Consider the following 12,632-nt stretch of genomic DNA (forward strand, 5'->3'; position numbering starts at 1 on the left):
GGGGACTAGAAGGAGAGAGCATATCTCACCCATATTGGCCTCTCTTCATTGGCTTCCTGTTAATTCTAGAATAGAATTGAAAATTCTTCTTCTTACTTATAAGGTTTTGAATAATCAGGTCCCATCTTATCTTAGGGACCTCATAGTACCATATCACCCCAATAGAGCGCTTCGCTCTCAGACTGCAGGCTTACTTGTAGTTCCTAGGGTTTGTAAGAGTAGAATGGGAGGCAGAGCCTTCAGCTTTCAGGCTCCTCTCCTGTGGAACCAGCTCCCAATTCAGATCAGGGAGACAGACACCCTCTCTACTTTTAAGATTAGGCTTAAATCTTTCCTTTTTGCTAAAGCTTATAGTTAGGGCTGGATCAGGTGACCCTGAACCATCCCTTAGTTATGCTGCTATAGACTTAGACTGCTGGGGGGTTCCCATGATGCACTGAGTGTTTCTTTCTCCTTTTGCTCTGTATGCACCACTCTGCATTTAATCATTAGTGATTGATCTCTGCTCCCCTCCACAGCATGTCTTTTTCCTGGTTCTCTCCCTCAGCCCCAACCAGTCCCAGCAGAAGACTGCCCCTCCCTGAGCCTGGTTCTGCTGGAGGTTTATTCCTGTTAAAAGGGAGTTTTTCCTTCCCACTGTCGCCAAGTGCTTGCTCAGAGGGGGTCGTTTTGACCATTGGGGTTTTTACGTAATTATTGTATGGCCTTGCCTTACAATATAAAGCGCCTTGGGGCAACTGTTTGTTGTGATTTGGCGCTATATAAATAAAATTGATTGATTGATTGATATAAAAGTCAGATGTTTTGAATATACATTGTGATACTTTTGCCTTAGTAGTAGTGGCTGTAACTGGATGTCTGAATAATGAACTGATGAGCTGTAAATTACATGAGTCCCATAAAACCATCAGAACATCACTTTCACTGGAACTTGCAGATTTGGTGACTGGACAGAAAAGGTGGTTCATGAAAAAGCTCCTTCTTCAAATTAGAAAGAAGCTTGACTGAAGCAGGATCAATTCATCTAGAGTTGCTGGCATATGTGGGTTCATTACTTCAGTGAATGCTGCAGAGCATGCTTTATTTTCTAAACTACTTCCCTGTAAATTATAACTATTTTCTGCACAGTTAGAACTACTCAAATAAAAGTCTTAGGCTACAATAAGCTGCATCGGAGTATAAATCATGTGTCAAAAAATGCATCATAAAGAAGAAATAAAACACAAAGTCTCACTCACAACCCCACCGTATGTGCTGCTACAGGCAGTCTATGGGGAAAAAAAAAAATGGCCAAACTGTGCATAAGACGTGCGCGTCACATGTGTGTAGAACAGGGGTGGGCAACTTGTTCCAGAAAGGGCCAAGAGGGTGCACATTTTCTGTGCAGCCACTGACTCCACCAGGTAATTTCACTGATTAATATCACTTTGAGCAGATGGAATCAGTTAATCAGTGAAATCACCTGGTGGAATCAGTGGCTGCAAAGAAAACCTGTACCCTCTTGGCCCTTTCTGGAACAAATTGCCCACCCCTAGTGTAGAAGGTCACACACTGCCTTTGGAAGCTTTTTAACCAGCACATGCATATTCTTCAGATTCTACAAAAAAAAAAAAAAAAAAATCAAGAACATATACAGCACGTACAGGTCCCATACTGCCGTCGTACGCCTGATCCAAGTTAGGAGCACAACTAGTAGGTGCTCTGTGATGACAGTAAAATGCACGGGCATTGCACTACACAAGTACACCACACTTGTTTTTTATGGTGCCAGCAAGATAAAAGCGCATCTCGCTTTCTACCCCTACGTGTGCCGTGCACGCAGCACACTCCAGGTATATATATATTGGGGAGATTGTGTAGTGCATAGCATTGGAGAAGGGAAGAAATGGGAGCCACCAAGATTATATTCCATAGTATGCACCAGAGCACCCCCCCCCCCACTCCAAATAATCTGACACATGGGTTTTAATTTAAAAAGGAGAGGAGATGTGATCAGACATGACCTCTGTCTGTGGTGATGGGTACCAGAACGCTGCACTATAATGCAGCACAGACCCACGGTGAGTATTTTTACTCTTTCAGCACCTTGGACAGCGACGCAGCCTCGAGGCTCGTGTCCAAAGGATGTGTCACATCCACACAAGCTATTTATATTGTTGTAACATTGAATTATTTTCATGAATAAAGCCATGAAAAAAATGCATGCACAGTGTATCAAGCATTACAGTTGACAACGCCAATGGCTGTCGCGATACTGCCGTAATGTCTAAGGGGGCTAGACCTTCACAGGCAGATGACGTTACCTGAGGAGAGATATGAAGCGATGTTGGTTGTGCTAATACAGGAACACTGACGCCGGAATGCGAGGCAACAGAGGATGGCCCACCACGCGGCGGGCCTCCTTTTATACGCATTCCTGGCTTGCATCACACACTAGCCAGGAATGATTGTCTCATGCAGACTAGCTGTGCCACAAGGGCGGGTCATACTCCTGGATTATAGGGGTGGCAATTTGCAAGTCACATGCACTCCACAAGCACTGCAAATGCACTGATCAGGTGTGACGGACATATGCATGGCACAGTCTGACGCCTCATTCACAAGAGCCGTGCAGCCTATATGTGACAACTACCACGCCCATACTCTTTCACAAACTTTCCCAGGATACCTGCGACACGGCTGCCACCTGTCACTCTCGGCGACACGTGCGTGTCCAACACATGTGCAGTGGGCTGTGAGTGAGGCTTAAGTCTAAATTTATTTATAAAAGCTACTGTATTTCACTAGAATTCAATTTAAAAAAACATTTCGTAACAAACTGGAAATGCCAGTGAGTCACACAGTAGCCAAAAAAGCATCGGATAAATACATTTAATGTTGTGTTTCCAGTTTCCACTGAACCGTAATTGGTGTGTACCATTAAACACTTATTTTTTAACAAACAAATCATGGGACCTCCTAAACTAATAATAAAAACAAAGAAACAAACAAGCAAACAAAACCTGACAGTTTGGAAAATATGGTAAAATGAATTGATCAAATATTTAAGCAATTTAATTTATACCCAGAGAACTTGAGCTGTAAGGTATGATCTCAGTGCTTCCCAGACTATTTTCACTTGGAGCCCCAAACTGTATCTAAGAAAGGCTGAGATTCTTTGTTTTTGGCAAAATGAACTTTAACACATATATAACTTGAATTAATACTCCTTTTTCTTTTTCACAAAACCTTGCTCCCCCACCCAGTGATCTTTGGTGGTGGACTAAAGAGGGGACTTGGACCCCGGGTTGGGAATGAGAGTTATATCTTCAACTCTACTCAGTAGGACTCTTGACTGTTTCACAAACTGAGAAACTGATTAGTGTGAAATGTTCTGACATGATTTTAACCAGAAGAGGCTGTAAATACTCTAAAGCCTTGTTTCCACCAAGCGGTCCAGGTCAGCACGGTACAGTTCAGAAGGGTTAAGCATGGCTTGGCTTGTGTTTCCACTGCCAGCAGTAACCTTTGTTTGGCAGGTGGAGCATGGCAAACATCAACATGCACGTCATTGAGAAGGGCAGAGCGACGTAACATAGTTCTTCCTCTGCAACAATCACCAGGAAAGTCTGCACCTCCTCATTTGACTAATCTTGGCTGCTTTCCATTGACATTCTTTGTTATGTGGTATTTAAAATAGCACGTATATTTTTGACAGGATTCTGAACAGCAGTAAGCTGTCGCAGGGTGACAACGCATTCCTACGTTGCTATGAGCCAATCAATGGGCAGCAGTGGGTTAGATCCTTCCTTGTTCCGTTCCATCATTTTGGTACCCAAAGAAAAAGGGGCTAAAAGTGGTACGGGGCAGTTATTTTGGTACCCACAAATGCACAAAATAGCGTTCTCTACCGTGACGTGGCGACACAGAGCACTTAGTGGAAACAAGGCTTAAGTTTCATTCAGGAACAGGCTTGGGGGGTAATGGAATACATGTAATGGTGTTATGTAATTAGGATACAAAAAAAAAAAAAAAAAAAAAAGGTAACTGTATTCCGTTACAGTTACAGAAAAAAAAGACGTATTCAGATTACAGGTATATTTAGTAAAAATGGGGGTTACTTCGCAGGATTACAATTTTAATGCATTTTATGATATCTGTATATAATATTTTTTTTTCTTTGAAACGAAAACGTCCTTTCATGGACAGCGACGTGACGCCTCATAACCGGGCAAAATATTGATAAAGTACCCGGATGTTAATGCATTTTCAAAGGAGATTCGCGACGGAACACACTCAGAAAAATGCTCGCAAAAATAAGTGTTAAAATGCCATTTTGACCTGGATATCGAGCCAGTAAAATTAAATTACATTAAATTATGTCAGGAAAGTATTAAACTTACTCGGACACACACACACATTCCCAAATATTAGTGCTGAAAGTGACACGGATCTACGCTGTTCAAGCTGCTGAGCTGAGGCGTCCTGCTGCAGCTGCTGTTCAGCGCAGCGCGGCTCCTAAAACCATTACAATACATTTATATATATATTATATTTTTACACAATTATCCTTTATTGACCGAGTTTCATTCATGAAGTCAGTGGTGTGGGTACACATCACTATGTGTGGGTGTGACTGTGAGCGGCACAGCACGGATCATTATAATCTCATTATTTTAAGGTGCAAATTTAAAAAAAAAAAATCCCCAGTCTTGTCAAACAATTTTAATCACTAACAACAAGTATTTTAACTAGACATTGGTCTAGCAGTGGAAAATATCAACTAGACATAAGTGAAGAGTTAATGGTCCGTGTCACTGGGCGACACAGATACGGCAGGAGACATATACAGCTGTTTAACATCCAAATATCACGGACAAAGTGACAAGAAGAACCAAAACCACTTAGTTATGGAAGGAAATATTGTCTCCCTTGTTACTCCGTTTGTGGCTTTGCCAACATGCGCAGCTTTCCAGCATATTCCACCTGTTTCTTGAACTTCTATGCATGCAAATCACTAACTTGCCTGGAATTAAAATGGCGACCACGCCTCCTTACTGACAGTATTTACTTAATGGTTTTCATTATGCTGTTGTTCTTATTTTGAAAGTTCAATAAGTGAACTGATTTTTGTTTTGTATATTGCTCTGCAAGCCACTTTTAATTACAAATTCATCCACACACTAATGAGTTTTCATTATCCTTCATTTGTTTGGCATTTGTTGTTGAAAATTTAGCAGCTGAACACTGGGTGTGTTTAAAACAATATTGTGGGTGCTCCTAACTCATAATGTGAAGTAAAACAGAGCACGCCATGTAAAAGAAACAGTTTTATTTTTGCTTAATAAACTGTAGTATGTAGTCAAGACTATTTATATTTAGTGATAGATAGAGATAGAGAGATAGATAGATAGCTTTTATTATCATTGTCATTACAACGAGATGTCCGGACACACATTCCACATACAACAGCAATTGATCTACAATTATTACTTGTTTACCGTAATAATGGCACACATCAAAATTAGGACAACACATACACATTTGACATGGTTTATGTGCACTAAACTTGAAACAGTCCGTTTCCCAATTGAGGCAATGTGAGTGTGTTTGTAGCCGCTGCAACTGTCAAGTCGCACCGCCAGGCCAGCTTGAGAGGACGAGGCCTGCCGCAGGGAGGGAGGGGCAGGAAGAGTGATAAGAGGAGAGGCTGGAGCATGCTTTGGTCCATGTGTAAGTCTGTCAGTTTATTGTTCTTGTGGGTTGAGATAAGAATGGAGCCAAATAATCTGACCAGAGCCTGGATAAATTCCTCTGGAGGAAAACAGTGGGCAATTGACCTTGATGCCTGTAGTGTTGCAGCCGAGCAGTGAAAAACACTTTTTACAGTTCCACTCACTCAGCCAAATCCCAATTATGAATTAAGAATATTCCTAATTTTGAATTAAGAATATTCACTGGCCTCCGAAACCTTCAGCTTCAACTGCAAGGCACACATCAGCTCCAAGGTGTCATCCAATTTGCGTCTGAGTTCAAGAGTCAATGCAGTCTGAGAATGCACTGCCTTGCCGACCTCGTTTGTCTGTATTAGCATATTTGATATTGGAGTAATCCAGAAGTAACTGAAAGTAATCAAATTACATTCATATTATGGTACTTGGATTGTGTTACTGATTACATTTTTCAACAGGTAACTAGTAACTGTATCGGAATACATTTTTAAAGTAACCCTCCCAACCCTGTTCAGGAATCACATAGAATTTAGGTTTGTTGATCCTGCAAAATACGGTATAAACATTTATGTGTCTGCTTTAAATTTCAATCGTTCCCTCAAAGATGCAACTGGTGAGAAAAAATAAAACAAGAACAAGGGTTGTTGAAGGCAGCTGACACATGTAGAAAATAAAATAAACACATCCAAAGGTGCAGCTCTCATACACACCTTCATGGGAATGCATGTGCACTCATCACTCATAGGAATGCATATGCGTGCAAGAAATACATAAACACAACAGTAATACACAGACACACACACTGAGTGAAAGGAAAAGTTTTGCATCACTTACCAATCATGTGATTGGCGACGTGAATCTGGATCTCCCTTTCTGTCTCAAACGTCATTTGGCATTTAATGCACTGGTAGGTTTTCTTCTGTAACAAACAGAAGAAAAGTCACTGTGCATCCTAAACATTAAACAGACCTCGCCTTAAACAGAAAAGATAATCACAGTCATTTGAAAAAAAAAAGACTAATTCAAATTGATAAAGCAAAAATAACCAGTAACCAGATTAATACAGTGTAGGGGAGAGAAGGAACCTTCTGCACTGCAAACAGGCGCACTTAACCGCTTGGCAGTGGCCAAGCAAGTGCGCTTGCATACCAAGCGGCAAATGACAGCTGTCCACAGTTTCTCTGTGATCAAAGTTGCATGCACAGCTGCTGTAAGCAGGTGCTTTTAACTGGACAAACAAAGACAGGGGCAGAAGCCATTAGAAACACTACACATTTCACTCATGGTACCAACATGACACGTCACTCATGGTAACAGCAGACTTTACTGCTGTTACACTAACACTAACTTTTACACTAACAACACTGTAAAACTAACATCAACTGCAATAACAACATTTAAAACCTCAATACCCTGAATTCCCATGGTGCATTGCAGCACAATGTCCACTGTTTACTGGTTAGCTAAAATTTCAAATTTCTCCAAAAATATTTATCCTATCAACTTTCCATTTTTGCAGCGGTCATCCTTGACCAAAAACACATAAGCAAACCAAATGGCAAATGTCAGCTCTCCCCAGTTTTTGCATGGTCAAAGCCATATACATGCACACAGAGGCCACTTAGCTATATATATATATATATATATATATAGTAAAGTAAGTTCCTTAGGCTGCTCCCTTGTTTGCACTCAGGGTTGCCACAGCAAATCCAAGGTGGATCTGCATGTTGAATTGGCACAGGTTTTACGCCAGATGCCCTTCCTGACGGAACTCCACATTACTGCTCTCTTCCACAGCATGTCTTTTTCCTGATTCTCTCCCCTCAGCACCAGCAGAAGACTGCCCCTCCCTGAGCCTGGTTCTGCTGGAGGTTTCTTCCTGTTAAAAGGGAGTTTTTCCTTCCCACTGTCGCCAAGTGCTTGCTCACAGGGGGTCGTTTTGACCGTTGGGGTTTTTCTGTAATTATTGTATGGTTTTTGCCTTACAATATAAAGCACCTTGGGGCAATTGTTTGTTGTGATTTGGCGCTATATAAATAAAATTGATTTGATTACATGGAGAAATCTGGCAGGGGTGGGATTTGAACGGGAACCTTCCGCACTGAAACCAAGGGCATTAACCACTTGGCCACCACGACTGCGTGCGCTCTCTCTCTCTTTTTTTTAACAAATACTATATATATATATATATATATATATATATATATATATATATATATATATATATATATATATATAGCAATTGTTAAATTTTCCATTGAAGGATACAACGTGGCATGGACTGGAACAAACAAGCATGTGGGTATAAATCCACTTAAAAAGTGAGACTGTGGGTTGGCACAATAAAGCAAAAATCAAGTTGTTGATTGTCAAAGAAAAAATGAACAAGCGAGAAAGAAAGAGAGAGTCAGAGGAAAAAAGAAGGGGGGAGCAGAAGTTCTGCTTATCCATTCACAGCACACACTGATCACTCATGCACAAACATACAAAATACACAAAGGCCCCACTTGCACAATCTCACTGCTGCTTCAGCCTGCTACACCGAGCACACACACAAAACTCCTACTTTGTCTGCTTTGTGCTGTTAGACTAAGCAGAAACAAAGGTGCAGGTAAGACAGAGAGTCCCTGGGAACTGCCTGGAAGACACACACACACACACCCACACACTTGCTCGCACTCAGACATGCAGCAGATCCCGTTGAGCCTGACTGTCAATATCAAGTAGAGCAAACAGCTCCCACAATGCCTCAGCACGCCCGAGCTGCAGGACCCGATGGGGTTCAGTTGACACACACCCACATATACACAAGCACACGGATGCAAGCGCCTCAAAAATAAAATAAAATAAAAAGTAGCATGCAGCCACACACATCATGCAAACATACATTTGGGGTGGATGTGATATTCTGCTGTACTCCTAAAAATCTCTCTCTCTGTTAGATCCTGATTGTGTTATTTACACAATTGTGGCTGCCGCGTTGTTTCAACGTTCAGTGCTATATTCATATTTCATCTGATAATTGTGTTAAAGACCAAAGCAGGGAGATCAACGTTCTAGACAATGTGGTTTGCAGTTTCAACGCTGAAACTACCATCCAGTAGTCACTCTACCCTGACTCACCTTAGGTGCAGGCGACGCTTCAGTCTTCTTTGCACCTGCACTACCTTCAGGGCTGACCTCAGGGTGATCTGTCTGGACATGACTCTCCAAGTCCTCCAATGTTTCAAACTTCACCCCACACTCTGGACACCTCAGGCCTGCTGCTGCCTTCTCTCCCTGCGTGTCACCGGGTGTGGCAGCTCCTCCCTGGCTGGGGCTCTGGCCATTTGTGCCCCTGATTCAAGAACACATTTGGTTTTTGGTTGAATCTGGCTATTTTTCTAAAATGTAAATACAGTTGTGATCATGCAGAAGTCATTTAGGCCATCACTCAGGCTTTCTGAAGAGCAGTTTTGAAGCAGTCATCCATGAACCAAAAATCTGAGCTTTGAAATACCCCCAGGAGTAGACATTAACACTGGCACAATGGCCTGTCAGCATTATTCTGGCCTTTGGGCTTAAATGTGCTCCCGACCTTCATATTTCACTGGACCAATGCAACCAGCGGAGTGCTTCAGTATGTTTTATGATGCTGCCACAGCCTGCAGTGCTCTTAAATCTGTGTGTACAGATCTTGACATTTCCACAGGCCCGCTTGCCCAGTGTAAGTATTCCATCTTCTGTCAGGCACGTACATACACTGTTGACTTGTTGCCAGAATGAAGTAGCTTAATGTTAAACAATGTTGGGTGACATCTGGCTTTTTGTTAAAAACAGCTTAAAGATTCAAAGATACAACTTGCAACTTCTTTTTGAAAGATAGACAGTGAAACCTGAGGAAGGCCATTATATTGGAAGGAGCCTTAAGCCAAAGTGCCAAAATCCCTGATCCACAAGAAACCCAAACTCCACAGGTGGTGGCAGGTTTATCAATGATTAAACGTGCAGCACAAGCCTTGCAATTTAATGTGTTAATGTTGATAATATGTCCGTAAAAACAAATAGTATTATTCACAAAGTTCATAAGATGTTCTACCTGGTCATGCAAACAGCACAAAGGCCATAAGGCAGCCCATTGACATCCAGCTTCACCAGCTCCCCTTTGTTCTTAAACTCCTTTAGGCAGAACGCACATTTATACAGCTTGTGCTGTTGCAGCTGCCCATTGGGAGATGAAGAGGCTGAGCCGCTACCTTCTCCATTCCCACTTCCTCCTCCAGGTCCCGCCAGTGAAGAGCCAGTGGAAAGCTTCTGCATGTGGAAAGTGCCATGGATCTTCAGCTCCAGGGTAGAGGTAACAGTCTGCATGCAGACGACACAGCGGAATCCGGTGAGGGAGTTGCGGAGGTCAGGGTGCATCTGGCAATGTTCTATAAACTCCTCCTCGCTCTGCAGGGGCATCTTACAGATTCGACAGGTCCCTGTGTCTAGGCTCTTACTGTGGGTCACCTATGAAGACAAAGAATGAGCAGGAATGATCAGTATGCATGTAAGTAAGTTGAATATGGTCCCTGAGGCCCATTGGTGCCGGTGCTTATCCCCGGATTCTGTGTACATGAAGTGCAGGGAATTAATATTCCCCACAGGCTTTGATAGAAGCACAGATAAAAGAAAAAAAATACTTCAAACAACACTTTAAAGCTTAAAAGAATCATCAATGACAACTCATTAAATTATTTATTTTTTATACATTTACATATTTTTATATGAGAAAACTCAGGGTACATAAACATTCTTGCAAAAAATGTATTATTATTTTAAATATTATTACACATTTAAAAAACATGCAAGTACGAAAAAGAGTAAAATATAAGTACCTTGTGTTCAGTAAGGGTTAGCAAAGACGGGAAACGCTCGCCACATATTGGACACATGTAGTGTTTGGCGGGGCCGCGGTGTGTTTGCGCATGTTCACGAAGACCGTTCTCAGAGAAGAACGTTCTGGAGCACACATTGCACTTGTGGTTTCCCTTGATGAAGTCTGCCTTCTTCTTACGAGAGCCTAGTGGAGATAACCATTATTAACTTCTTCAAAAAAACTAAACAGATTTTAACTATTAGTATATGTTGATATTAAGAATAAAATTTTAAACTTTTTTTTTTGGCAAACACAATTAAAAAAAAATTATGTTTAGGAAAAAAGAGAATAGTTTAGTAGAAAATATATTATTAATTAGTATTAATAGTAGTGGTATCCATGTACTTAATAAACAACAAATCTAAAACGACAAATAATCAATGCTGAAAGCTGAAAACAACAACAGGTTGGTGTAAATCATTACCAGCGTCATCTTCTCCCGGTCGGATGTTATGGTCTCGCAGCCGGTGGTTCTGCAGCAGAGACTCCATGGTGTAAGCAGCTCCACAGATATCACACGCGTACATGGGCTCTGAATTGTCCAGTTCCTCCTCACCACCGCTGGCTTCATGGCTGTTGACTGCATCTGCTCCTTGGCCACTGCCTCCTCCCCCAACTCCAGTCTTCAGCAGCATATTCTGGAGGTCAGCCTGTTCAGCAGCTGCTACTGTTGCTCTTTCGCCTCCTCCTACACTTGCATTGCCACCACTGCCTCCTCCTATTCGTTTGGAATTCTGTGCCAGTCCGTTAGGTGTCCCGTTCTGGCTCCCACTACTGCCTGTACCGCCACCATTCCCAGTGATGATCCCACCATCGAAGATGCAGTGCTTTTCCCTCAGATGCCTTTCCAGCAGTGTGATGGCGTGGAAGGATTTGCCACAGAATCGACACGTAAACTTCTTGCTGTGTGTGGTTATGTGGCACTGGAGTTCCACCTCTGTTCCAAACGTCTCCCCACAGAAGATACACTTTCGGGGCTTGAGTCCTACATGATGTAGGTTGGATTACTATATGCAGAAATACTGGCCAACATCTCAAGAACTGAGTACTTATGCAAGAAGACTAGTGAGGAAAACCACCAAGAAACACATGACAACCTTAAAGGAGTTATAAGCTTTTGTGGTTGTGATTGGAGAAATTGGCACAGTTCAGAGGTGGCATCCCCATTACACATCTTGATGGTGTATTAGAACAGAGAAGGACTTTGAACAAGATACAAGATGATATCTAGGCATGAGAATGTTACCCATGCTGTGGTGAAATGTAGGTGAAATTTAAAGGTCTTCCTTTTAAGAAAATCCTTCTCTGTTACTCTCAAATCCATCTACAGAATCCTTTCTCAAAGTTGTTATGGGCATCTTGGTGGCTTTCCTCACTACTCACCTTCTTGCACAGTCACTCAGTTTGTGAGAACCGACTGACTCCAGGCAGATTTACCATACGATACACAATGTTTATATTTCTTAATGATTGGTGTCAGGTTAAGTATACTATAATTATATTCAGTGACTTGGAAATGTTCATGTATTCATTACTTAATCCAGCTAAAGGAAACTGGCTGTAAAAGTGATTATTTTGTTGTGTTATGTTAAAGGGTATCCAGTGGCTTTTATATTTGTATTTTTTTTTTATATTGTATCATGAGCATTTGTTCAAACTGTGCATTTAAATGACACCATTATATTAATTTCAATCTAGTCTGAATTGTTTAAAAATACAAATTACATATCTAAAAGGCTAAGGGTTCCAAAAAAAAAAAAAAAAAATCATGCCACTACATAATACTTGGTGTGGATGTGTTCTGAATGTTTTCTAGGAAGTTTGTAACTTGATAATACAGAAAAATATTTTACAAGACATTTTTGTTGTTTTTGTTTTTTCAAAAGGAATTAAAATTTGACATTTGGTTTTCTTTAGACATTTTTGTTGTTTTTGTTTTTTCAAAAGGAATTAAAATTTGACATTTGGTTTTCTTTAGACCCAGTGACAAATGGGGGAGGCGAATACATTGAACACTACAT

At 41.3% G+C, this 12,632-nt stretch overlaps 1 protein-coding gene across 2 annotated transcripts in view; it reads right to left on the reverse strand.

Annotated features, from left to right (window-relative positions):
- The window catches only part of znf423 (zinc finger protein 423), a 405,091-nt gene that overhangs the window by 165,236 nt on the left and 227,223 nt on the right, over positions 1 to 12,632 (reverse strand). The window contains exons 14-18 of one of the 2 annotated variants that reach the window (XM_034176974.1): positions 11,036 to 11,596; positions 10,571 to 10,755; positions 9,790 to 10,202; positions 8,835 to 9,048; positions 6,546 to 6,627 (exon numbers count right to left, since the gene is read on the reverse strand). In XM_034176974.1, coding sequence (XP_034032865.1) covers positions 6,546 to 6,627; positions 8,835 to 9,048; positions 9,790 to 10,202; positions 10,571 to 10,755; positions 11,036 to 11,596 — 1,455 coding nt within the window. Of the gene's footprint in view, positions 1 to 6,545; positions 6,631 to 8,834; positions 9,049 to 9,789; positions 10,203 to 10,570; positions 10,756 to 11,035; positions 11,597 to 12,632 lie in introns of both variants that reach the window. The other variant, XM_034176972.1, reaches the window with a different exon arrangement.

This window comes from Thalassophryne amazonica, chromosome 8 (genome assembly GCF_902500255.1).
Source record: "Thalassophryne amazonica chromosome 8, fThaAma1.1, whole genome shotgun sequence".
Lineage (NCBI taxonomy): Eukaryota > Metazoa > Chordata > Actinopteri > Batrachoidiformes > Batrachoididae > Thalassophryne > Thalassophryne amazonica.